The sequence below is a fragment of the Podarcis tiliguerta genome (genome assembly GCF_965153285.1).
Source record: "Podarcis tiliguerta genome assembly, chromosome: 13".
Lineage (NCBI taxonomy): Eukaryota > Metazoa > Chordata > Lepidosauria > Squamata > Lacertidae > Podarcis > Podarcis tiliguerta.
The window spans coordinates 17,889,741-17,915,833 of NC_139546.1; the positions used below are offsets into that span (position 1 = coordinate 17,889,741).

The 26,093-nt window shown below is 41.9% G+C and overlaps 1 protein-coding gene and 1 long non-coding RNA gene across 18 annotated transcripts; one reads left to right on the forward strand and one right to left on the reverse strand.

The window, feature by feature from the left end:
* Positions 1 to 2,300: 2,300 nt before the first annotated feature.
* On the reverse strand, positions 2,301 to 23,949 carry FBXO47 (F-box protein 47). Of its 17 annotated transcripts, none has more exons than XM_083408342.1 (13): positions 23,655 to 23,949; positions 21,940 to 22,008; positions 21,710 to 21,820; positions 18,539 to 18,746; positions 16,189 to 16,359; positions 12,931 to 13,007; positions 12,737 to 12,814; positions 11,321 to 11,429; positions 10,510 to 10,686; positions 7,779 to 7,925; positions 6,827 to 6,969; positions 4,318 to 4,477; positions 2,301 to 3,830 (listed from the first exon to the last, which is right to left on the reverse strand). In XM_083408342.1, exons 3-13 carry the CDS (start codon positions 21,767 to 21,769, stop codon positions 3,721 to 3,723), a joined length of 1,440 nt encoding a protein of 479 aa, XP_083264468.1. In that variant the 5' UTR covers positions 21,770 to 21,820; positions 21,940 to 22,008; positions 23,655 to 23,949; the 3' UTR covers positions 2,301 to 3,720. The 17 variants fall into 17 exon arrangements, with proteins under 17 accessions (XP_083264468.1, XP_083264459.1, XP_083264466.1 ...); XM_083408333.1 differs by having other exon boundaries at positions 21,940 to 22,004; positions 23,655 to 23,737; XM_083408340.1 differs by lacking the exon at positions 23,655 to 23,949 and adding an exon at positions 23,557 to 23,606.
* On the forward strand, positions 13,571 to 15,875 carry LOC310661853. The gene is made up of 2 exons (XR_014504144.1): positions 13,571 to 13,835; positions 15,412 to 15,875. It is a non-coding gene; the product is annotated as an uncharacterized lncRNA (long non-coding RNA).
* Positions 23,950 to 26,093: the final 2,144 nt, after the last annotated feature.

Consider the following 26,093-nt stretch of genomic DNA (forward strand, 5'->3'; position numbering starts at 1 on the left):
GGTTTTGAGGTGTTAAATGGAAAGTTAGTAAAAACTCAGTTGTAATCTGTTCAATGGTTTAGCTCAACCACCAAAAAGGTGTTTGCCCTTCATTTATAGGCAAGGAGGTAATTTTGCTTCCCTTTGAGGAAAAGGACACAACATTTGGGGTTTTGTAGTCTAGAAGGAAAAAAGGTGGGGACATGATAAACTTTTTAAACTTATCCATGGTTTGCAGAAAGTGGATAAAGGAACGTTTCCCTCCCTCAGTGCCATCCAACCTAAGCCGACTGTTGGAAGAATCAGGACCGGGGCGGGGGGGGGGGAGTACTTCTTCGCACCCACAAGATACAGTGATGGCAAACAACTTGGGTGCCAGCATTTAGGGGTGCCTGGATTTAGTAAGTTTTAGAATTGAATCACTGCTCAAATAGTTAAACCCTTCATAGCTGGGTTCAGCTTTCCCATGTCCAAGCCAGCCCAATAATGGCCAAGCCATTCAGCAAACAAAGGGGGCAGGAAGATGGCCAATTATCAAAGCAAAGATTCTGTGCCAGCGGTGAAAACGGGTGAAGCCCTTCCCTGAGCTCAGTTGGGTACAAGAACAAAGCCCAGAAGTAGAGTTTCAGGATTGCAGTTTCCCTGGTGTGCTCAAGGGGGAAAGGTTTATTGGTCAATAAACAGCAATGGAACAGAGAAGCAATTGAGGCAGCTGCCTAGAGCAAAGTTAGGAGTTATGTGCCCTGAACCCCTGGCTTACCTGGCAGCAAGTCAGTACGCAAAGTCCAAGGGTGAGTCCACACAAGCGAAGTCCAGGCTCAATCCACATCGCCAAGGCTGAAGTCCAGCGGTCAGGATACAGTCCAGAGTCAAACACAAAGCATAATCCCGTAGACTTGAAGGAGTATCCAAGTCAAGGTCTATCAACATGGGCAGTTGAGCAAACATAGCACCTCGGCTCTGCTTCCCTTTTGAATGCTGATTGCAGCATCTGGGCTTGACGAAGCATATTACCCTCACCTGTTCCAAGGCTGCTCCAGCCAAGGAATCATAAACCTTCTCCCAGAGCTAGCGAGTCTCACCTGGCCAGCTAGGGAGCCAGATCCAGCCCAATCACCTTCTAAATCCAGCCTGCAGACGATCCGGGAATCAGCGTGTTTTTACATGAGTAGAATGTGCCCTTTTATTTAAAATGCACCTCTGGGTTATTTGTGGGGCCTGCCTGGTGTTTTTACATGAGTAGAATGTGTGCTTTTATTTAAAATGCATCTCTGGGTCATTTGTGGGGCATAGGAATTCCTTCATTTCTCTCCCCCCCCCCAAAAAAAATATAGTCCGGCCCCCCACAAGGTCTGAGGGACAGTGAACCGGCCCCCTGCTGAAAAAATTTGCTGACCCTTGTCCTAGAGCACCCCTCTCGCTTCTCCATACACCTCAGAGCCTGCTGTGTTCTTGGAGACAGGGGACCCTCTAGTTCTGGAGATGGGTCCTTCTGGTGGTTTAACCCACAGCGCTACCCGCCTCCCCAAGATCAGGTTGTATATATATGTGTAAATAAAGCACATATCATAAAGACACCACAGTCTCTGCTGTGCCTCATTTCCAAAGGAAACTCAAAAAACCCTGGAACTCCCTGGAATCTCACACTGGTGTGGAGATTGAGGGTGGGGTGCAATAACATTCTTCTGTCAAAGAATGAGAACTGAAAGTGGGGTGTTACTGCACTCAGATCTTGCTTGCTGGCTTCCCCTAAATATCTGGTTGGCAACTGTGAGAACAGGATGCTGGGCTAGAGGGTCATTTGGTATGATCCAGCAAACTCTTATATTTTTAGTTCTAAGTGAACAATCAAGCATGCTTTTGTCAAAAATGGACCTTCAAGAAACAAATAAATTACATCAAATACATGTAGTTTAGCTACTAAATGCTTTTAAAAGTATAAGTTTGTGTCTAGTTCTGGGCACCACAATTTAAGAAGGATAATGACAAGCTGGAAAGTGTGCCGATGAGGGCAACAAATACGATAAAGGGGTCTGGAAACCAAGACTTATGAAGAATGGTTGAGGGAGTTGGGTATGTTTAGCATGGATAAGAGGAGACTGAGAAAAGTCATGCTAGCCATCTCCAAGCATCTAAAGAGCTGTCACATGAAATATTTTCTTTCTTTCTTTTTAATTGAAATTCAAGAATTAAGAGTGTGTAGATTTTCTATAACTTAAAATCTCTTGCAAAACCTTTATATTCTGTGAAAATCTAAATTCCAATTGACATTTTATCTTCTTTGAATAGAAATAATGCACATAAAAACAAACCACCTTCAGTACATGCTCATCATTTCTTGTTCTTTAATGTAATGTCCAATAAATAGAAACATAATTTAGAAAAGAGATATACATATATATTCATACATTTTTTAAAAAGTTCTTAGACTATAGTTGGGCATTCAATATATTCTTTCAATTTCACTGAGAGGTTTTTTTTAAAAAAACTGACAGTAGTTTAAAGTCATAAGTATATTCTGGAATTTCTTTTGGAGTTTTCTTTAACTGAAAAAGGCATCTTTTCCAGTTATAATGAAGAAGCAGCAAAAGTTTTTTTTTAGAAAACCAGCAGAGGGAAAGATAAACGCTGCTGCTCACATCACCTTCTTGTCTCTCTCATCACAATACATAAGCATAAAGGTGTAACGACGCTTAACCCAACATGGAAGCTTAACTTTTTAAATTTGTCCTAGTCCCACACCAAATTCAGAACAAATCCATAACAACTTCAGAGTGCATTTTGCCAAGTCCCTTTTTGGGAGTCATTCATTCTGTAGTGATGTACATAAACACAAAAACAGCATGGCTTATTTCTGAATGAATAAATCAACCAAGGTAGCTTTAAAATAACTCCATTTGCATTACTGATTTTACTACAGATAACGGATGGGAGCAAAGGATGATCAATGATCAACGTCTGCTTTGTTCCTTCAGTATGCAAAAAGTTAATCAGTCCAATCCATTAAATGCAGCCCACATTTAGGTACCATAGTACAAAGTGCACAAAAAATGTCTTTCACAGGGGCCAACATAATGCACTTTGCAATGTGCTAACTTTCTACATGCCATGCTATGTGGGGATCCTTCTGCTACTCCTCCGATTCTGGGGAAATGTCTATTTTAAACCTTCTTTCCGGTGAAATCACATACAGTTAACAACTTTAAATTATCCACAGCAGAGTTCTCTGTTTTAAAGGTTAATAGCATAATAGAGACTGGATATAAAACTGATTGGGCCTCTTTAATTATGCTTCCTTCATTTTAATGAAATCCCAAAGGGAAACCAGAACTAAAAGTGACTTCTCTCGATCTCAGAGTGACTTAAAAATGAAAGAAGCAGCAGTTGCACCACCTGAAGTATTTAATGTGACTGTTTTGTGGTCCTCTGCCCAGTTTTTCCAAAGCATAGCAGGCTTCTCCTTTCTGCAAACCGATATCCACTTCCTGCTAATGCAACTGGTTTTCCAACACAGCTAGTATAAATATGTATAATCAATATATAGATATATAGTTTGCATATAAATATATAAATATTAAACAACACACTTCAGAAGCTGCAAAAAAATTTTTTTTACAGCTATAATGCAGTTGCCCACGACCACTGAGGTGTGAATCTTGAAGGCCGGTTAAGATTTTGGCAACCACACGGGAAAGAGGAAACACTCCTCATGGTGGTATCTTCTACAAAATGCTGAGAATTTTACATGCTGTTGCTCATGGCCAGATAGAGGATTTCCTTATGAAAATTTGCCTGTGCATTTACCAGATGAAACAGATTAAGAAAGCTGCTGTCTTCCTCATCGTGCTCCCCTAAGTGAAATAAATAAGAGGTAAAAAAAAAGACATACTTTTATGGAAACAGATTTTGCAGAATCTGCTTAAAATGTGCAAGTCTGTGGACTATTCTTAGTGGCTACCCTATCTGTGCTATATTAGTGATTTGTGACAGCATTGATTGCATTGTTGTAAACATTTAATGGCAAGTAGCAAGCCAATAGCTCACGCTGCTGCATATTCATAATGATTGGGTAGCAGATATTAAGTTTTAATTTATTATTCACTTCTGCAGTGTGAAGCCATTTAGAGAATTACACATTTATAAGGAGACTCTACTCTTGGTGTTCACAGAGCTTAATTTGAGCTAGTACTAGAAACTGGGTTGTTCCTTTTTTTTTTTTAACACAGGTTGAAAATTGCAGGAGTGAAAAGGCACCCAGTGAAACTAGCCGACAGGGACAAGCAGTAATTAAAGAAATGAGCAGGTGACAACGGTTCTGCTACCTGTAGGATTTCTTACCGGATATCACGGACTGCAGTGCGTCCATGATAATGTGTGCAAAAGAATTCTCCACGCCTTGCAGGAAGTTGTTCCTTTCACCCGGAGTACTGAAAACCTTGCAGACTTTCTGCATCATTTTAACAGCCCAGTCCATGCAGTAGAGGTCCTTCTCACATACCTGGGACAAGAACAGAAAATATTAATGACCATTCCATTGATGGGATAGACAGCAGTTGTTGATCTTTGCTTCCTCCCTTTTCACTCCAAAACATCAGTGATGGGGAATCTATGGCCTGCACATTGGCTCATCAGCCTGTTTTGCAAAACCATGTCCACCTCTCCTGTGCTTGACATCATATATGACACCAGGCGCAGGAAAGTTCAAGCCATGGCTAAAAGGAAGATGTGTGCTCTAAGTGTACTGCCAATTCTTCCTTTGCAGCAAAGGTCAGCACTTTCTGTAAATTTAATAATATTATACCCAGCATTGCTACAGTGCTTTCAAATGTTCAAAGTGATTTACATAATCTTTACAACAGCCCTGTGAGGTTGGTATGATTATCTTCATGTTGTAGAATAAAGGGCCACTAGGTGAGGTCATGACAGAAGTGAGACCTGAACCAAGAGCTTTCCGATTCATAGCCCAGTTTTTTAGCCACTGTAGCTAACAGCAGAGATTGGTTTGCTCATTCTTGCATGAAAAGCGGTATCTACCCTCTTCTCCTGTGCAACGATTGAAGGTACAGGAGTCTGTCATCCCCACACCCCGCTGCATTTGCTTGCCTGACAGAAAAAAGCAGGAAGATGCGCCTGTTATCTGTACTAATTTGCCAGACATCACAGAGTAGCTCTGACACATATTGTAATGCAGGCAAAATGTGTTAGATGCAGGGCATTTTGACACATTTTTCATGTGTGTGTGCGTGTTGGTTGTGTCTGTGTCTGGCGTGCAGATTCCAACTAGCCTAAATGGGAACCAGGCTATTAAGAGAGTAAAATGTAGCTGCAAAACCCAAATGAATTATTTCTCCAAAGAGTGTTGTACAAAACAAATGCTTTCCCTGCTTAAGAGCAAAATCGTGCAGTGGGCAATCCACAAAGCGACATACTTGGATGCTGCCATAGAAACACCCTAAGGCAGGATAATTAGCCTTGCAGTATTCACAGAGATAATATTAAACTGTCTCTTTCAAAACTTTGCTGCAATTTTGTTAATTTTGGCAAGTAGCCTGAACACTGTAATAGAAAAGCTGGTGCAAAAGGGCCAAATTAAGATGACATTAAACGTCTCTAGTTTCGTCTTCTTCTAAATAACAGGCAACAGAGAGGGAGAAGATAGTAATTAGGATCAATACTGTAGGTCATAAGGAAGAAGTTATCCCACCTGCTGTGGTCTTGATAGAAATCTCTCTCTCTCTCTCACCCTCCCCCCCCCCAGCTATTAGGCCTGGGAGGCAGCTTCCTTTGATGCCATTTCCTTCCCATGCCAAACAACAGTTTCAAGGTAAAAGTAAAGGTAAAGGTAAAGGGACCCCTGACCATTAATTAGATCCAGTTGTGGCCGACTCTGGGGTTGCGGCGCTCATCTTGCTTTACTGGCCGAGGGAGCCGGCGTTTGTCCGCAGAGAGCTTCCGGGTCATGTGGCCAGCATGACTAAGCCACTTCTGGCGAACCAGAGCAGCGCACGGAAACGCCGTTTACCTTCCCACCGGAGCGGTACCTATTTATCTGCTTGCACTGGTGTGCTTTTGAACTGCTAGGTTGGCAGGAGCTGGGACCGAGCAACGGGAGCTCACCGCCGACCTTCTGATCGGCAAGTCCTAGGCTCTGTGGTTTAACCCACAGCGCCGCACCCGTCCTTCACAGTTTCAAGGAGGAAGTGTTTAATCAAGACTGTGGTGGAGTGGGAAGTGTTGGCTCCTCCCCCCCAATGCTATTGTATCAATCATTTCTCCCCATCCCTGGCCATTCATAGCAGCCAACTCCTAGGGTCCAAGGTCCCTTCGCTCCCCCCTAAAAGATTTGAGGGGGCCGCCCCCTCCAAAGTTGATGACCATTGCCATTAAAATTGTGTGTGTGTGTTGCATCATGTGATTGATTGTGTGGGGTAGGGCTTACCTGCTGCCCCCCCCCAATATTTTATTCAAGTTGGCACCCCTGGCACCCGTTATTTTAAAGAAAAAGTAGCCATTAAATGCAATGGTGCATTTAACATCATGATTAACAACTGCAGCTCAGTGGTAGAGCATATGTTTTGCATGCAGAAGTATCCTCCACTCCAGGTTCAATCTTTGCTATCTTGAGGAAGGGCTGGGTAAAAAAAACCAAAACCAAAAGAAGCCTGGAACTCTGGAGAACTTCTGCCAGCCACTGCCAACAATACCGGGGTATATGAATGTTCTGACTTGGTATAAGGCAGCTTGCTGTCATGTTTCTATGGACATTGAGTGTGGCTCTTTGATATGCCTTAATTTTTGAAAAAAGGTACTACAAGAGAAGGAAAGTTGCCTGTTCATTGCTACTCACCAAAGCCAGGAAAACCACCAGCCTTGCCAGTTCGATAGCTCGACCGTTCACAGCTTTACTAGCCATAAAAGTGAAGCAGATATTGTTTCCACACAAGATAAGGAGCCGGGCACTGTTTTCCAGAAGCCAGTCACGGGGAACCACTGTTATCAAAATAAGATTTTTTTAAAAAGATATTCAAAGTATTTTAAAAATACGTCTTATGTTACTTCAACTTTTTTTATATATAAAAAATGCTCCCTTTGGTAGTTGTATTTCCTCAAGATACAATACAGCACCAATAAAGCACATGTAACCAACAAATCAGATAATAAAAAATATGAGCTACAAAACCAACCAGCTTCCCAGCCAAGCAATAAAATGCCAAAATCCCAAAAAATCTGGAACAACCTACTACAGAGAGTAAATAGAATCCAGCATCACTCTGTCTCCTTTTACTGTTAAAATAAGACAGACTTCCCCAACCAGGTGTTCTCTACATGCTTTCCTACATCTTCCAATCAGCATCTCCTACTTTATCTGTGTCCAGATCCCCATCTCCCACTGTGAATGGAGAAAACACACCTAGTTTGGCCCTCAGAGCCAATCTGCGTAGTCAGTGAGTCATTCCGAATTGTGAGTAGCATGTATCTTAGCTGAGTGCCTGCACATTGCAAGATGGCTGTGTTATCGCTTCACCTTGTGCCGGCATTGTAAGTTTCCCAGTTTGTGGCCACAGCTTATTGCACCACTGCCAAGTAATTGGGGGGCATGCCAAACTATAGGTCTGGGCACATACTGAAATGTCATGTTCAGTGAAATTATCCTGCCATCCAAGCAAAACACTCAGTCTAGACAGAGTCAGTTCACAATTCATCACCAGCCCTGAGTCATGTGAACTGGCTCTGAATGTGGCTATGTCATAATATTCCGGATTCTTAGGAGAATGAGTAGAAGAAAGGCAGTACTGTACCTGAAAGTTCATCCAACAAACTGATGACATCATCTGCCGTCCACTCTTTTGCTTCTGTGTCATACAGTAGTTTAATGGCATCTGCCAACCCTTTCAAACTGGTTTCGTCTGCTGGACCGTCAGTCGTTTTCTGCCAAACCACATGCCCTGAATTGCATTAACAACAACAGTAACTCAGTAGAGGTGATTGCACAGCAAAATTACCACAACTCTTTTAAAAGTTAAGTAGTATTATAATTAATATTTTAATCCTCCCCCAAAATGGATTGGAAATATAGAAGATAAATGTTGAATTAGGGTGAGGTATGTGGGTTACGCGGGTGGCGCTGTGGTCTAAACCACTGAGCCTAAGGCTTGCCGATCGGAAGGTCGGGGGTTTGAATCCCCGCAATGGGGTGAGCTCCCATTGCTCAGTTCCAGCTCCTGCCAACCTAGCAGCTTGAAAGCATGTCAAAGTGCAAGAAGATAAATAGGTACCGCTCTGGTGGGAAGGTAAACGGCGTTTCCATGCACTGCTCTGGTTCACCAGAAGTGGCTTAGTCATGCTGCCCACATGACCCGGAAAAACTGTCTGCGGACAAACGCTGGCTCCCTTGGCTAGTAAAGAGAGATGAGCACCGCAACCCCAGAGTCGGTTGCGACTGGACTTACCCATCAGGGATCCTTTACCTTTACCTATGTGGGTTACTAAAATGAAAGTGACTGGAAAAGGTTTTTCTTCAAAGTCAGTGTTAATGTATTACAGTGCTCCAGTCCGATTTTGTTCAAGCAGCACTTTGCTAATATTTTAATATTAAAAGATATATAGCCAGATAGGATCCATATTGCTAATCAGAAGATTGATGGAAAAATTAATGAGGATATGAAATGCCTACCAGGAAGGTTATATTGAGTGTGTGCTGAGTTGCAATAGAGTCACCTGTCTACATAACTGTCTACATCAGAACTGTGCCTCCTTAAAAGATGGAAGTGTCACGTTAAGGGCATTTAAACCTGTGTAGGAGATCATGTTACTCTTCTGAACGTCTCAAAAAGAGTCAGACTTTCTTCAGAAGAAAAGGCAAAAGCACTGGGAAAACATGAGAGGGCTACAAGTGGCTGATGATGCCATGTGAACCCCCCCCCCCAATAAAATGTGAGTGAATGAGTCACACTAAATGCCTGCCAATGCTTTGGTGCCAGGTACAATTGACAGCACTTGCTTTTTCACGCAAGGTGACTTTGTTAAGTTTCCTGCAAAATTGACATGAGGGAGCATGGGCATGGAGAAGCACTGCTGTAAACTAGACATTGTATTTTGGAAAAAAAAACACATAGCTGTGTAAGAAGACACAGATGGGAAATAATATGGTGGAGGGGTGAAATGACAGGAAAACGAATCTTTCCGCACACTAAACTGTGAAAATCTGTCAAGCACTTTCTTTACTAGCTGAGGCAGGCCAAGTCTGGGGGCAATGTGTAAGATGGCGCCTTCCTTGCAAATGCCAAAGTTCATCAATCAAATTGTGCCTTTCTCTTCTCCTAAGGAGAGGGCATGAAACAATTGCAATGCCTGTCTACTGCAGCATAAAAGGTTAGAAGCTGATTCCACACCTAACAAGGACAGTCTCTTCAACAAGAATGATGTAAATCAGAATACTTTCATGATGCTTTCCCTATACAGTGGTACCTCGGGTTACATACGCTTCAGGTTACATACGCTTCAGGTTACCGACTCCGCTAACCCAGAAATAGTACCTCGAGTTAAGTACTTTGCCTCAGGATGAGAACAGAAATCGTGCTCCGGCAGCGCGGCAGCAGCAGGAGGCCCCATTAGCTAAAGTGGTGCTTCAGGTTAAGAACAGTTTCAGGTTAAGAACGGACCTCCGGAACGAATTAAGTACGTAACCAGAGGTACCACTGTACACTGAGGAGTTCTTGCAATTGCTATAAAATTTTAGGGTGCGCGCGCGCGCACACACACACACGCAGCTGACACACAATCCACAGAAAACCAATCCTTCTCCCTCTAAAATTTAAGAAATATTCCCTGAAAAAAATTATACATTATTTTCGCACACAGAGCAATCTTGGTTCTCCTAATGACTCTAAATATTTCAGAAGAGAAATATTTCTGCAGAAGAGAAACCTTTCCCAATAATACTTTCTCTTCTAAATACTTCAAATCCTGCCTTAAGGGCATATTTTTTATATGAATAGGGTGGTCCTGTGACCTGGGTTCAAGAACTAAAGTATTTACCATCTCAAAAGAATGGCCAGACTGCCCAGGTAATGCAATCACTAAAACATTATCAGGTATCCTGGCAGACAGGAGAGAAGCCACACACTCAAATTTCTGTGGTAGACCTGCCTCTTTCTGTGATGTATGCATGATGCTTTTAGGGTGGTCTTTGGCTAAGGGGTTGGACAATGTCTAATGTCTTAAAAGGGGCTTGCACATCTTTGTTCTGGGTCTCTCACCTCCTTGCAAGGGGTGGGGGAGGGACTTTGTTGCAACAGAAAAATAAAGATCTGCCTTGCTTTCCCTGAATCCTGCCTCCATCCATTATTCTCTGACCCATCATGGACTTAGGGGAATCAAAGTCCCTTGGGGAGTTGGACAGCAAAAGCCAACCCCAATTCTTTCTGCAACAAAACATTTGGAATTGCATAGGCAGAATTTACAGGTAGCCTACCCATATATTTCTACCTATGTTATAGATTCTGTGCCTTATTACTTAAAACAGCTTACCATCCAAGTTAGAGGCAGGCCCAAACAGTATATATAGTAGCCGGGCTTGATTTACCATAGGCCATGGCTTTAAAATACGTGTCAGCCAAAATGCTGAATCACTCCGATGAATCCAATGGTTCAAAAGAACACTGCGGCAAAAGATCCTTATCCTCAGCTCCAGTTTTCGGGCACTTCCTAAGACATTAAATCAACATGTAGGAATCAGCCTTGGTACAGAATAGTCCGGTTTTACATTGCTGCAAATAATAGCAGAAAGTGAGTTCTACAGGCTGCGAGAACATTACTGGTTTAAAACACAGCTAGGTCACAGAATTGTAGGATCGCAAGGGTCATCCAGTCCACCCCCCTGCAATGCAATCTCAGTTTCAATTGAAAATGGCTTGGGGGAAATGCAGGAAAAGGCAGCATTCTGTAAGAAGCAACAGGGCTAATACAGATAGATAGGGTTTGTGGTAATGTTGTGCATATAAGGTAAAGGTAAAGGGACCCCTGACCATTAGGTCCAGTTGTGACCGACTCTGGGGTTGCGGCTTTTATCTCGCTTTATGGGAGCTCACCCCATCGCAGGGATTCGAACTGCCGACCTTCTGATCGGCAAGTCCTAGGCTCTATGGTTTAACCCACAGCGCCACCCGCGTCCCAATGTTGTGTATATACCACTTCCTAAAACAGTGGGAGGGGGGGCACACTGGATGCAAAATAAATGGGAGTGTGTACACAGTCTCAGAGTCAAGGATCTTGCCCTTGCCTCCTGAATTCAGAGCAAGAGGGTTGTAGGACACCATTCTCCCTCACATGGTGTATTTACCAGGTTTGCTGCCGACAACTGTCTGCACTCTCCGGGGTAAATTACTCAACTCACAGAGGAAGTTATAAACCCGATGACATTCTAATTCATCCCAACCTGCTGTTAAAGTCTGAAAACGTTACAGAGAAAAACAAAAACAAAAGTAGATATATAAACATCACCAAATCACTTTGATAGGTCCAACATCTCTTAGCTATGTATATATTTTTTGTGTACAGTATTCTAATATTACTCAGTACTGAGCTCTAGTTGCCTGACTCTACTGTCCTTGGGAGAGAGGCAATGAAATTAAGGCAAGCAGCCAGGGGAAACTAGCAGAAGTAGAGGGCTGACAGGGGAGACAGATACTAATCCTCCAAAGATGAAGAGCTGCATCAAATACCTGGGAGGCAGTGAAAGAGTTATAGCTCTGCCTTTACCAACAACAGGAAGAGAATGAAACATCAAGCAGTAATAGTATAAAGCCATAGAACGAACTCTTTGTTGCAGAGAGAATATCACACCATCAAAAGGGAGTTGAGGCTCCTACAAGTAATCTGGGAACAAGGTAAAAAGGTAAAGGGACCCCTGACCATTAGGTCCAGTCATGGCCGACTCTGGGGTTGCGGCGCTCATCTCGCTTTATTGGCCAAGGGAGCCAGTGTACAGCTTCCGGGTCATGTGGCCAGCATCTGGCCAGCATTCTGGCGAACCAGAGCAGCGCACGGAAACACCGTTTACCTTCCCGCCGGAGCAGTACCTATTTATCTACTTGCACTTTGACGTGCTTTTGAACTGCTAGGTTGGCAGGAGCAGGGACCGAGCAACAGGAGCTCACCCCATCGCGGGGATTCAAACCGCCGACCTTCTGATTGGCAAGTCCTAGGCTCTGCGGTTTAACCCATAGCGCCACCTGCATCCGTTGGGAACAAGGTAGGGGGGTCCATATATCCACACAGTAATACAGGTGGGAAAATTAAGATTCCCAGGACAGATGGAGGCATATTTTTTGTCCATTCCAGAACCTCACAGTCATAAATTCAGGTCAGAAGGATTCCGTCAGAAGGATTTTGTAGCGACACTCATTTAAAGCAAATTTTACAGTGTGCACCAATATTTCCAAATTACTTCTTGAAAAGCGAAGTATTGGGTATTTTCCCCATGGGAACATCCTCAGTGATCTTTAACAATCCAGTTCTCCCTCTTTCTGTCACACAGTGATTCGGAGAAATGAATGGAATAAGACTGACTTCTGATTATGATTTCTATGACACATCAGTGCAATTAGCATTTTGGAAAATAACAGACGAACCTCTCTGCTAACTCATATTTTTATCTGTGATGACCAAAAATAGGAACTACAGGTCCCCAAAACTTTGTTTTGTTTCAAAGCAACCACAGAACCCAAATGCTTTTCTCCCTTAAAGTATCCTTTACCTGTAAAAATACTCCGTAACACTGTAGTCCTAAACAATGAAATGGATCTGAGCAGCCACTAAATTTAAAACAGGAAATCTATAAAGATAAAAGAGGGGTGGAACCTTCAAATTACTAGGCATTTTAGGTAGCATAAGGCAATTTGCATGTGCACATGTTCAAAGGTTGGTTTTTAAAAAAGCTGTTATGCTTACTTCTGAAAGTATCTTGTGTATGTACTTCAATCTCTCCTTTGTAGGTAGCAATAAAGTACACCTTTTTAACAACAGGCCTGCAAAGAAAGAAAAAAGCACACAGGAATATTTTGAAATATAATATTCTGAATTGTACTGTATTGCCAAACCCTGCACGCCCGTGCTGTTAGGAGCCAGAAGCCCGTTTATTTAATAAACTAAATAATAGGCTACACACTGTTAATAGACAGCTAGTTAGGATAGTCAGATGACAATGACTTTCCTTCTTCTGTTTCCAGTAAATCATTTCCTGAACTACCCTTCCCATTCTAAGCTTCCTTGCTTTTCTGCTGTCATAGAATCATAGAGTTGGAAGAGACCACAAGGGCCATCGAGTCCAACCCCCTGCCAAGCAGGAAACACCATCAGAGCACTCCTGACATATGGTTGTCAAGCCTCTGCTTAAAGACCTCCAAAGAAGGAGACTCCACCACACTCCTTGGCAGCAAATTCCACTGTCGAACAGCTCTTACTGTCAGGAAGTTCTTCCTAATGTTTAGGTGGAATCTTCTTTCTTGTAGTTTGGATCCATTGCTCCGTGTCCGCTTCTCTGGAGCAGCAGAAAACAACCTTTCTCCCTCCTCCATATGACATCCTTTTATGCTGTCACTATACTTCCTTCTTTCTTTCTGATCCTCCTACTCGCTCAAATTTTTCTAATCCTACTACTCACTCAGAACTGTGTCCTTTCAGGATTGAAGTTTTTGAGCTTTTTTTAGTATTTAAGTTTTTGAGCTTTTTTGGGATTGAACTGCCACAGGGTGGGCCAGATTAGGCCCCCAAAAAGGACTTTGGACATGCCTGACTTAGGCCCTCTGAGCAGGACAGCGCTGACTGCTCCATACAGCCTCTCTGGCACACAACAGGTATTACACAAATGTTTATTATTAGCATTGGTAGTTGTAAATTGATTAGTTTCATTTACTTAAAATGACTGTTTGGACATCAGCTGGATAAAATGAAAGTGCTCCAGATTAATTGGTTTATGGATCAGCCTGTAAAGCTGAAATCCTTTGAGGCCTCTGCCAACTTTGGCTCCTTGTGTTGAGACTTGCACATCAAAGCACCTCAGAAATGGTTGTTGTTTTTAAAAGGTCATGTAAATAGCATTTCAAGCCTTGCAAGAAAGGTTGTGTCAACTGTAAAGTGACAGTTACTAAAAATATTTATATTAAAAAGAAATACAAAAGAATCTGAAAGTACACTGGGGGAAACTCAGCTAGCCTTGTCTATCATGGAAAGAAGAGCTTTTGACTTTCTTTCAAGCCATGTTATTCTGAATTATTATGGCATAGCACACAAGGAAGCAACAACAGAGTTGTTTTTTTGATGTAGGATTTGGAACAGCTTGTTTGTAGTAGGGGAAAATATTTCTCAGCCAGTGGAAACTTATGGTTTAAATTTTTATTTTAAAAAACTAGGTCAACAGTGTATTGTTCAGGAAAACTGGTAGCGAATTCTGAGTGGGAATGCTGGAAATATATTTGGGGGACAGGCAAAGAAGGCTGAGGGATGAAACTGTAAAAGAGCTTTTTTGCTCATTCAGCTGCTGAAACAGAGAATCCTTAGCCACGTAAGGGCTAAGGACTTGGAACATAGTCCTTTGTTCTGTGTTCATATCCCTGCTTAGCTATAAAACTCACTTGGTGACCATTTTGCTATCCCAGAAGGAGCAACACATTTTGATCATTTTGTAGTGCTGTTTCCCCTGGCCGCCAGCCATGCTGCCTGGGGCTGATGGGAGTTGGAGTCCAACCACATCTGGAGGGCCCAGATAACTGTAACTTTTTGTGTACAGTTCTGGTTGCCTTATCTGAAAAAGGGTATTGTAGAGCTGCAAAGGTTTCAGAAAACAGCAACGAAAACAACACTTAGGGCTTTTTAGTTAGTTTTTTTTTAAGGCAAGTAAGAGAGGACATGATAAAGGTGTATAATATTATGCATATTGTGGAGAAAGTAGCTAGAAACTCTTCTCTCTCTAACATAATACCCATAGCCATTCAGTGAAGCTGAATGTTAGAAGATTTCGGGCAGACAAAAGAAAGTATACCACACATTTTAAAGTATGGAAATTGCTCCCACAAGTTATAGTGGTGGTCACCAATTTGCAGGGCTTTCAGAGATGATTAGCAAATTCATGGTGTATGAGGCTATGTTCTACCTCCACTGGGACTCACAAACAAGGGAGAGCGCCATTATATTCATGCCCTGCTTATGGGCTTCTCATATAGGCATCTGGTCAGTCACAGTGAGAACAGATTGCAGAACTAGATGGGCCTTGGGCTTGATCCAGCAAGGCTCTTCTTGTGTTCCTTTTGTAGAAGCCATCTTTCAAAAGTGGGAAACTTGGGTTGCTGTGACCATCACAGACTTGCTGAACTACGTGGGCATTATTCAATTCCTAACTTTGTACATGGAACTGATTTCTTTTTTTTTTTGCAGGATGTAGCAAGGGTATGTTACAACTAAAGACGTAGAGGCCATCTTGGCTCTGGTCCTGGAACATCTGCTTCTAGCCTTGCAGGCCTTTTCCCAACTAGATGGGAGAGTGGGGCCCTGACTGACTCCAGCTACAAAATCTGAGGCTGCAGAAAAGATTCTTGGACTGAGGTGTTGTTGCATGGGTGCTGTTGCAGGTGGGCAGGGGGAGGTTGCTGCTTTTACTGATTTTTTTTTAAATATCTTTATTTTAGATCTCATGATTAATGTGGACATTGATTGATTTGATGTTTTATTTATTGTTTGTGACTACTTTTGTTATGTTGTCATTATCTATTTTTTCATGTTATAAGCCACCTTGAGCTTGGCTTGAAGTATGGAAAGGTGGCATACAAATAAAATTATGTATGTATGTATGCATGTATTGTATGCAGCAGAAAGTATTAAAAAGAACTACTGTTCTCCTTTTTTTGGTCTTTCATTAACCAAAGAAATTTCCAGCAAAAGTCTTTGAGACTTGAGATTTATGCTCATCTGTTGAGAAACTAACCCTTGTTCACTATATGACTGAAACTGGATCTGGATTAATTGCCATAGAGAAATTACCCTCCTATTCTGCTCAATAATATTTCCCTGTTATTTTAAAAGGATTCAATTTGTATCTGTGTTCTTATTCTCCAGTTAACCAGGATCTTGAATCCTGGCTTCTTTTTATTTGATTGAAATCTATTTTTGTGTCCCTGGAATAAAAATAAAATAAAAAATTGTCGTTGTTGTCACCTAAGGATTTGTAGTGTTCTAGCATGGAGAATCCTTTCCTACAGCCAGATAGCTCAGGATTATGAAAGTCCTGCCGCAAAAGTCTTCGGTTTCCTGTAGGAGTTGAGATGTAATTAATAAGGCGGCTGCTGATAGTCTTTGATACCATGCTTAGCATGCTGATATCCTTCACTGAATAAAAGGAGGAAAAGGAAAAGAAAAACACACACAACCATGAGCCCTTATTCTCTAGAAAAACATTGTTGCTTATCAAGTCAATAATTCACTTTATCTTAGACAAAGGGTGGCCTGAGGATTCATTGTGGCCCCCAGTGACTTAGTATCAGACCTTCAGACCTCAGCTAATTTTTCCCATCACAAGACACAGGCAAATAGCTCTTTTTCCATTTCCTCTCACCCATATGAGGTTCAACAGAAACATTTCCCCAGAATCCTTATTATGAACTTCAGGATGCTGACTATTCCAAGACCATTGTTGCTCTTACAAAATAGTTGACAAGCTGGGCTCACAATGTGCTTTGCTCCCCTTGATGCTGCACTGCTGGGAAAGAAGCGGTAGGCTGGGCCTGAGGAGCAAGCCAAGGAAAAATTTTTGCTTGTTTCCTGGCAGTGCAGCAGGAGCAGGGGATGAGTGAAGCACCTGCAACTAGCATGCCACTTGCTCACATTAAAACACAGTTTATTTTAACTATGTTTTAATGTGATATGTGAACCAGACACAGTTTAATCATGTGACTAAGTACGGTAAGTCCTTCTGTTTCCATTGTTCAGGCTGTGAGTGCTACTGCTTATATATAGTCAAAATGGCACAAGAATAAAAGGGACACACGGGAACCCACAGCTGTGCAGAAATATAACACACCTGGGGTGGAGGCAGGACTCTAAATGGAGGAGGAGAGAGCCAAAACACCCCAGTGAGAACTGAGTGTGCTCAATGGCTGCATAATGCTGGGACGACTGTTGAAGAGAGGAGAGAAAGAAGAGAGAAAGAAAGATAATCAAGTGGAACAGAATGGCTAGAACCCTGAACAAGAGCAATCTCCACTGCAACATTTTGTCGCAGGCTCCAGTTGTCTTCTAATTCCAGTTTCTTAGTCTGAAAGTTGATGTCTCATAAACAGGAACTTAGCATTTCTGCAATGTTGCTGATTATGTTTCGGCAGCTTTATTACAATGCCTTCCATCCCATTGTCCTCTCTGCCCCTTAATTGTTGGAGCCTTTCTCCCTTTAATTAGTTAAATCTGATTCTTGTGCATATTCATCCATCCACCAAACAGGTATTTTGGGGAGGCAAGTAATTGTTTCTGACCTTGCACAACCCTACTTTTCAACTCCATAGAAGCCCTTCTGCACACTGCATAAGATACTGGTATATATGTACAGCAGGCAGGGGTGGGGACATTTTTCATCCCAAGGGCCACATTCTTTTGTAGGCAAGCTTCTGGGGGCCATATACCAGGGGTGGCCAGGACCAGATGCAAGAGTAGGCAGAGCAATGGGCACACCTCTTATCTTTGTACAGTAGGTTACATTCCGGCCATGCAAAAGTCGGAGGTTTCTATACCCACATATACCACACACCTCCCCATTCTCATTCCAGGCAAGCAAGAGGCATTGCCACAGTTAAAGGCACATTCCAGCCAGGCAAAAGGAGTCAAAGAGGGTGTGGGAAAGAGTTCCTAGGGCTGAACCAAGAAACTAAAGGACCGCATTTGGTCCCAAGGCCTGAGGTTCCCCTGATGTATAGAATAGGAGTCTACAGTATAGACTAGGAATTAACATTTTTTTTTTTTACAAAAAAACCCCAATGTAGGCACTCCATATTGAGAGGAAAAAACCACATCCAGTGGTACCTTGGTTTACGAACTTAATCCGTTCCGGAAGTCTGTTCTTGAACCAAAGCGTTCTTAAACTAAGGCGTGCTTTCCCAAAGTGGCAGGGGACTCAATTTACAAATGGAACACACTCAACTCCAAGGCAAAGTTCACAAACCAAAACACCTACTTCTGGGTTTGCCGCGTTCTTAATCCAAGTTGTTCATAAACTAAGCTGTTCTTAAACCAAGGTACCACTGTATATGTCCCAAAAACTTGAACAGCAGCATAAGGGCAATGAGTCCCGAACCAAAACAAGCCAAAGAAGTATACCACAGGACCACTGGTACAAAATACTCTGCATCTCAATAAACAATAACAGATTGCCACTGTCAATTATAAATGAGCAGCCTCGCCTGATAAACCAGAGGTAGTGGCTTGCCACATATGAACTGGCAGCTAATGTGGTATGCTACATTTGGCAAGTGGGGTAGAGCTTTCGTGGCAGATACATCACAAAGCCTCAAATTCTCACCTGGCAGATATTCTAAAACCATCTGAAAGATTTCTAAGGGGAGTGCTTTGAAATCCCCAAGGGTTGACAGAGATGGAGAATCTGCATCCAGGGTGCTGCTAAACTTGCTGGAACGACGGTAGCTTCGTCGATATTTCTGGTTTGGAATCAAGGTATAGCTGGTTCTTGCAGGATATGTCATCCTTCTTCCTCGGTTCGTTAACCTAGCCTGAAATCGGGAGGGAAATCCACAGTATAGAGATAAGGAAAATTAAATCCACAGGAAAAATGAAAGGAACAATGAGCTCAAGGACTATAAAATGGCATGACTGGTATATATTACACAAACAGGGTAAGTAAATGTTGAATTTTATAAGTATAATATACAACACATCCATCATCCGTCCAAATCTATGAGTCGTTTTCTAGCATCTACTGTTGTTATACATAAATGTGACGCCTCTGAAGTACTGGCAGTTCTTTGTTTTATAGCCAGAAGCTTTTCATTGAATTTACATTTATTTCCTCTAATCTGGAGAATCACAAGAGCAGCAAATACGTAGCAATAAGCTCACTTCTGCACTCACAAGCATGGAGTGGGCCATTCCATGTCAAGTGATCCAAAGTCTTTTACATTACCATTTTATTTTGCTTTCAGTTTCAGTTTCCTAAAAGTAGTATAAGAGAAGGTCCCAGATCTCAGTTTTTTGTTTTTTATCTCATCCTGTTACGAGGGTTTGAAATTTCAAAAAATTGACAATTTTGGCCTTGCTAGACTACACAAAAACCTTAAAAGCTCAGCCCAGAATTGAGATATTTCAAAACTAAAAATACAAATCTCTTCAGAACTTCATGGGCTTTAATATGATATGGCACGTGATGGACTTACTTTAAATTTTAAAGTTACATAATTTAAAATTTTAAAAAGTGATTTAAAAAGTAATATGATTAAACACTTCCATGAGCTTCCTGCAAAATTTCATCTTGGGATCTCAATGGAATCATATTAGAATATATCTATTTTTTACATACATGTTGGCCTTATTGGGTTCTGTTTAGGATAAATGGCTCTTCCTGGAGTAAAATATAACAGAATAAACAAGACTTCAAACCTATGACCAATATGGGTTTACTATCATTATACTCTAGGCCTCTAGAAAACCTGCTTAGTCAAGACAGGAGCCTAGAAAAATGTTTTGCACAACAAATCAATCATCATAATAAATGATGCTGTTTGTGCATATACTGTATCTGATTTATTCATAGAAAAGAAACCATAAACATTCAATATTTCTGACTTCTTTCTGGCTCTAAATGACTTGTAAATTCTCACAGCTTGAGAACCCATATTTGTTCCAGTAACAGTGCACAGATAATTTCTGAGCCCTTGCACTTTTCGTTTTCTTCTTCTTTTGCAAAATATGCCTCAACAGAAGTACAATATTTGACGGCAGTGTCATTTTTTTTGGCAGATCTTTTTCTCTAGGTATTTTCTTTTTAATTTTATTTTATTTTTTACAAACAGGGTATCTTGGATACAAATGATCCAATTTCCCACCAAATAAAGGCTAAAACCTCCAAAGGTAGTCGGGTAGTGGCATCTCAGTAAGAATGCCCAAACTTGGCAAAAGCCACAGCCTACAACGGGAAAAAATGTTTAGCAAATATACATATTCCAGAAGGAACGTGGGTGGCTGTAGTCTAAACCACTGAGTCTCTTGGGCTTGCCAATCGGAAGGTCGGTGGTTCGAATCCCCGTGATGGGGTGAGCTCCTGTTTCTTTGTCCCAGCTTCTGCCATCCTAGAAGTTCGAAAGCATACTAGTGCAAGTAGATAAATAGGTATCGCTACGACAGGAAGGTAAACGGCGTTTCTGTGTGCTCTGGCACTCATCACGCGCCTCCATGTGCCAGTAGCGGTTTAGTCATGCTGGCCACATGACCCGGAAAGCTGTCTCTGAATAAACGCTGGCTACCTCGGCCTGAAGCAAGATGAGCGCTGCAACCCCATAGTCGCCTTTGACTGGACTTAACCGTCCAGGTGTCCTTTACCTTTACATATTCCAGAAAGGCACTCGGTTTGCATGATTTATCTACTGTGTTAAAGCAGAAATCCCATCTATCAATGTTTACTCCGATTGAACTTAGTGTGAATAACATGTGCCATCCTAAAAACACTTAATAAGAAATATTGACCTGAGTAAACTTGCATGGAATTAGGCAGGTACACTGTATAAAGGAACTTCAAAATAAGGAATACAAAAGTTAACTTCTTAACTCACAGCCTTGAGAATAACTGGAGAAACTCCAAAGTTCATCTTTGGATTAGAAGATACATACCACCACCTAGCTCCAACAATACCATATTTGCCCAAGTAATAAAATGTTGTTGTTTTTTAAAGATTGCTATGCTTCTTCCTAGTTAAACACTTTCAAAGAAGGTTACAACCAATTAAATATAGCATACAAAATATAAATGCAGCCTAAAACAACCTATCTTTAAAACACAAACAAAGCAACTAGAACAGAACAATCAATACTCCTTGATTTTGGAGTGAACACTCCTTTAAAGAGCTCTTTCCCCCACCCCAGCTTCCTGGATGAGAGGTGAGGTGTCCAGGACAGGTATGGTATCACTACTAAAAAGACCCTGCCCTGTTCACTGCTAACCATACCTCATTAGGGACGGTATACTCAACAGAGTCTCCACTAATGACTTTGATGACAGAGGAAGGTAGAAAATTAGTAGGGAAGGTGCCCCTTTGTATTACCCTGACCAAGACTGTTTAAGCTTTAAAAGTCAACAACAGTACTTTGAACTGTGCCAAGAAATATACTGGCAGCAGACATACGAAGATTGGTCTCTGAGGCCATTTATCGACAACCTGGGTGCTACATTTTAGATCAGTTAAAGTTTCTGGACAGTCTTCAAAGGCAGACCCACGTAAAATGCATTATGGAAATAAAAATTTGAAGTTATTATATAATTTAGAAGGTATGTTAGATGGTGACACAAGCATTATAATATGGGAAAGAGAACAGTAGATGGACCAAACTTAACAAGAAAAAGGCACTCTGGACAGAAACTGTCAAGCTATAACGCTGGATCCATGAACATTGAAGTGCTGTAAGAACAGGTTGCCCACTCACACTCAAATTGACAGGTTCACCTACCGTCAACTGGTTCACCTACCGTCAACAGCTCAGTCTTAGCTGGATAGAACTTCTTTTTATTGGCCTTTATCCAGCTCATTATTAACTCCAGGCAACTTGTTCAAGGATTCCAGCACCACCTTGCCAAGAACTGAGGAAGATATAACAGATTATCGTCAGCCTATTGCTGGCAATGAACTCCAAATCCTCAAATTGCATTTCTCAACACCTTCATGTACATGTTGAATAAGGTGGAAGAAAATACAAAACCTTGCAGCAACACAAGGGTCATCTCCCATAGGGCCGAGCAACTGTCTCCAGTCACCTTGTGGAATCTACCTGGCAGATAAGAGTAGAATCATGGTCAAATTTAGATAAGTAATTCAGAAAGATATAATAGATTATACTGAAAACTGCCGATACAGCGGTCCAGAACAATAAACATGGAGACAATAAACTATTCTAGACTGTAAATACATGTGAGAAGCAAGGCATAATATTTCATTTTTGTAAATGTTTAAGATCTGTCACTCTGTTGATTTTTTAAAAAATTGCCGCCTTCCTGTTCTCAACACATTCTAGTTTTAAGTCTGTATTTCTGTATCCAAAAGTAGAGCCCTTGGCCCACATTAAATACTACCAGAACCTGTGGCAATTCTTCATTTTGACACAACCCCGCGATAATGTTTGCCCTCTTTGAAGTGAGGCACACACACACACCTCAGCCCTCTGTAGCATCCCATGAAGCCCTTGCTACAGAACCTGTCAGATCGTGAAGACAGATTTACGACTCCTGAAAATAAACGTATATACCAGAGTTCAATGAGTCACAGTTTAGTGCTGTGTTGCGCACAGAGCAGCAATTTGAACCGGCATCTCTCATATTCAAATCCCACCCTCTTGGCCCTCACAGGTGGATAAAATGAGATGAGGATATGACAAATTCAGTTACAATAAGATACAAAGAGAGAGAAAGAGAGATAAACCTGCTTTAGCTATTTTAACCCTATTTTAGCTGCCTCTCACCCAGTGTGGCTAAAGATAAAAACCTTCAGTTTTGTGTGAGGCAATGCATATAGACATGCCACAGTAGCGGGGGAGGGGACACCTAGGCCTACTGCCTCAATTTAAAATTGCAGCAATCTATTTTGGGCTATTTTTTAAAAAACAGAATTAGTATTTCACTTTGCAGAGTATTAATGACGATATTACGGGAGTTTAGGTTTTCTCCGCATATGTCGTTTATCTGAGGGAAAAAATCGAAGGGTGCTCTATTAAAATACGGCATCTGCCTGCCTGTCAGAATTGTCAGAGTAATAAAACGCTTGTATTCAGAATTAATGAAGTGTTATGAGGAATAACAGCAGCTGTGTTGGTTCCACAGAGCAATAAACAGAGTGAGCGAGAGGCTGCTTTTTATAATTCATGCATTTCCGAGCTTCTTTTTCCCCTTGATTTTGAACATCCCACCTCATGGAAATAAAATAAAAAATATTTTTTTATATAAGTGCACCACTAATTTCCCCTAATAGATAGATAGATAAATAGATATTGTTGTGGGATGAAATATCCTTCCATCCACCAAAGCATCCATTTTCCAGGCATATTTGAATCGTACTCGTTTAAGTACGATTTAGCATCGATGTTTTACTTCTCGTCATTCTGAGAATGCATAATTTTTTGTTTGTTTGTTTCCCACCCCCCACTTCCCCCCTAATACAAAAAAGGTGGTTCTGTCAAAAGATAACACAGCTGTGTGCGCCTGCGTTTATAAAAGCATGGCAGGCCCTCATTTACCACAGGAATGTCCTTTCTCTCAGTAGAAGAGCCGAATTAGTTAAGCCCCTTTATAACATCTTTCAAACTTCCCGCTTTCCCGCCACATACGGGGAATCAGAGATCTCCCGCCTTCCTGTCTGATCACGCCCCCTAACCAGGAATACTATGTTTTGCAGCGTTTTATGTGATGTTATTTGAACACACACCTTCCCTTTCGGCTTGAGACTCCTTCCTCGCCCTCCCTCCTCCCAAGCCATGGGTGAATTTGGCGCGCTCCTTTGTAAACAAGCCGCTGGGGGAACACCTGTGTAGCTTCCCTATATAGGAGTAATTCACAAGGAGCGGGTTCAGCTCTTTGCAAAAGGGCGCCAAAAGCGACGCCGGCCTCCTCCTTCCCTTGAGATATGTGAGACTGGGAAGGAGTGACAGGAGTTTAAAGTCCTGCCTTAGCGACACTTTCCCGTGTCAGGTTCTCTCAGCCTGGCCTCTCTCACATATTTGAGGCGAGAAGGGATGAATCCTGACACATAAAGGCGTGGGAGAAAGGACTTCTCCAGACCGGAGGGCTGCGTTTCCTGACAGGGGTCGAGAATCCCGTTTTTCCTTTGTTTTCTATTAAAAAACATACATATATTGCATGCATGCATGGGTACACACACACACACACACACAAATATTGCATATATAGTGCTTTTTTTCGGGCGTTCACAGGGGTATGCGTACCCCTAAATGTTTTGTGAATCTTTGTACAGTACTTTTGTCCATTTGCTGTATTTCTTTTTCCCAATTTGAACTATAAAATGGTGGTTTTCTTGAGTCAAAATGAGAGTACCCCTAAACATACATACATATATATATATATATATATATACACATACACACACACACACATACACACAATATATATGTTTGTGTGTGGTGTGTGGGTGTATATATATACACACAATATATGCATATATATATATAAGCATGAGGGGCAAAGGAGCAGGGCAGGATGTTGAAAGCCCCTCATGATACCTATTACGTGTAAAAGGGTCTCTTCCAGCAGCAGCAGCAGCAGCAGCAGCAGGAAAAATCCTCTGCATTTCTGTTGCTGGCTGGCTGTGCACAGGTGACAACTTGAATAAAATATCGGGGCTGGTGAGCCCCACACCACATAATCACATGTTGCAGTACATGCACACTATTTGAATGGCATTGCCCATTTAACTGGGGGGGGGCACCTGCTAGTCCCTTCAAATAGCTTTTTTTTTTGGCAGGGGTGAAGGGACCTCAGGCCTCTAGGAGTTAGCTCCTATGGGCTGTAGTGGCTCTCTCTCTGTGTGGATTGGGATTGCACCGACTGTTGCCACACCATTTGCCTTTTGGGGCTGTTTGCCAACGGTCCAAAAAGAGTCTGTGTAAACAGCTTGTACACACTTTATCGTGCAGGATTCATATACACGTATAACTTCACTCATCTGGAGAGGCACCCTCAAGTGACTTTCTAGGAATCATATAGGAACCAACTCCTATGTGATTAAGTGCCTATGGCCCTACCCTAATTTCAGGTAGGCTGGAAGGCCCCCAAGTTGTTGAGCATTGCCATTCAAACAGTGTGCATCATGTGACCAGTTATGGGAGGTGGGGCTTACCTCCCCCCCCCCCCCCGGCAATATTTTATTTAATTTGGCACCCCGATAGGAAAAAAGTGCAAAAGACGCTAACAACACCAATGCAACAATACAAATACTGAATACTAAGTGTTCCTGCAAAGACAAAAAATAATTTGAAACAGCACATGGTATCAACCCTTTCCACACAGGATAAACACCAGTAGCCACCCAAAGCCTGATCTTAAGTGCTGTCCAAATGTCTGAAAAATAAAGACATCTTCAACAGGCACCAAGAGGATGACAGAGTCATGGCCAGGCAGGCTTTCCTGGGGAGAGACAGCATTCCAGTATTGGGGGCCCCATAGAGAATGTTGTTTTATTTACATTTATATACCACCCAATAACTTAACATTCTCTGGGTGGTGAACAATACAGTACAAGCAGTAAAATATCATTTTTAAGCAAGCAAGTGAACATTGACAACAGGCTCTCTTTTTATGCACTTGATAATGTAGGCTCTGTTCATGTACATGGGAACCCTGCAAAAAACTGGGGCCATTATGAATACAGAAACGGCGTTCACATCACACATTTAAAACACAGTTCCCCATAAAGAATCCGGGGAAATGTAGTTTGTTAAGGGTGCTGGGAAGGGTAAGAGGTAAACTACAGTTCCCAAGATTCTTCTGGGTTGTGTGTTGCTTTAAATGTGTGTACACAGCCAGAGCTTACATCCGAACAACTTTCAGTCATTAATGTCTGTCATTTTTCTAAATTTAAGCTGACTGAAAGTTCAGTCACTTCATGGCAGAGAAGGGCCTGCATCTTATTCCCTGATATGTTACCTTTTCAACAGGTGGAATCTGGAGCAAGGCTTTGCCAGGAGAGCTTAAAAGGGGATTTTATTTTATTTTATTTTGTAGGAGAGAAGGCACTCATTGGTACAGTTGGCTAGGATGTTCTGTGACTGGGATGGAAAACCTGTGGCCCTCAGATTGATTTCATGCAGTCCTTGGTCTAATTTCATGCGGGTGGCAAGGAGAGGGGAAA

What these genes read in the sequence shown, in the direction of transcription:
- FBXO47 (XM_083408342.1), bottom strand. Translation starts at nt 21,769, where the DNA reads ATGAGCTGGATAAAGGCCAATAAAAAGAAGTTCTATCCAGCTAAGACT. An exon ending in CTAAGACTGAGCTGTTGACG is followed by an intron (nt 18,747 to 21,709) that starts GTAGGTGAACCA and finishes TCCCGATTTCAG; the next exon opens with GCTAGGTTAACGAACCGAGG. An exon ending in AGAACACTACAAATCCTTAG is followed by an intron (nt 13,008 to 16,188) that starts GTGACAACAACG and finishes CTTTCTTTGCAG; the next exon opens with GCCTGTTGTTAAAAAGGTGT.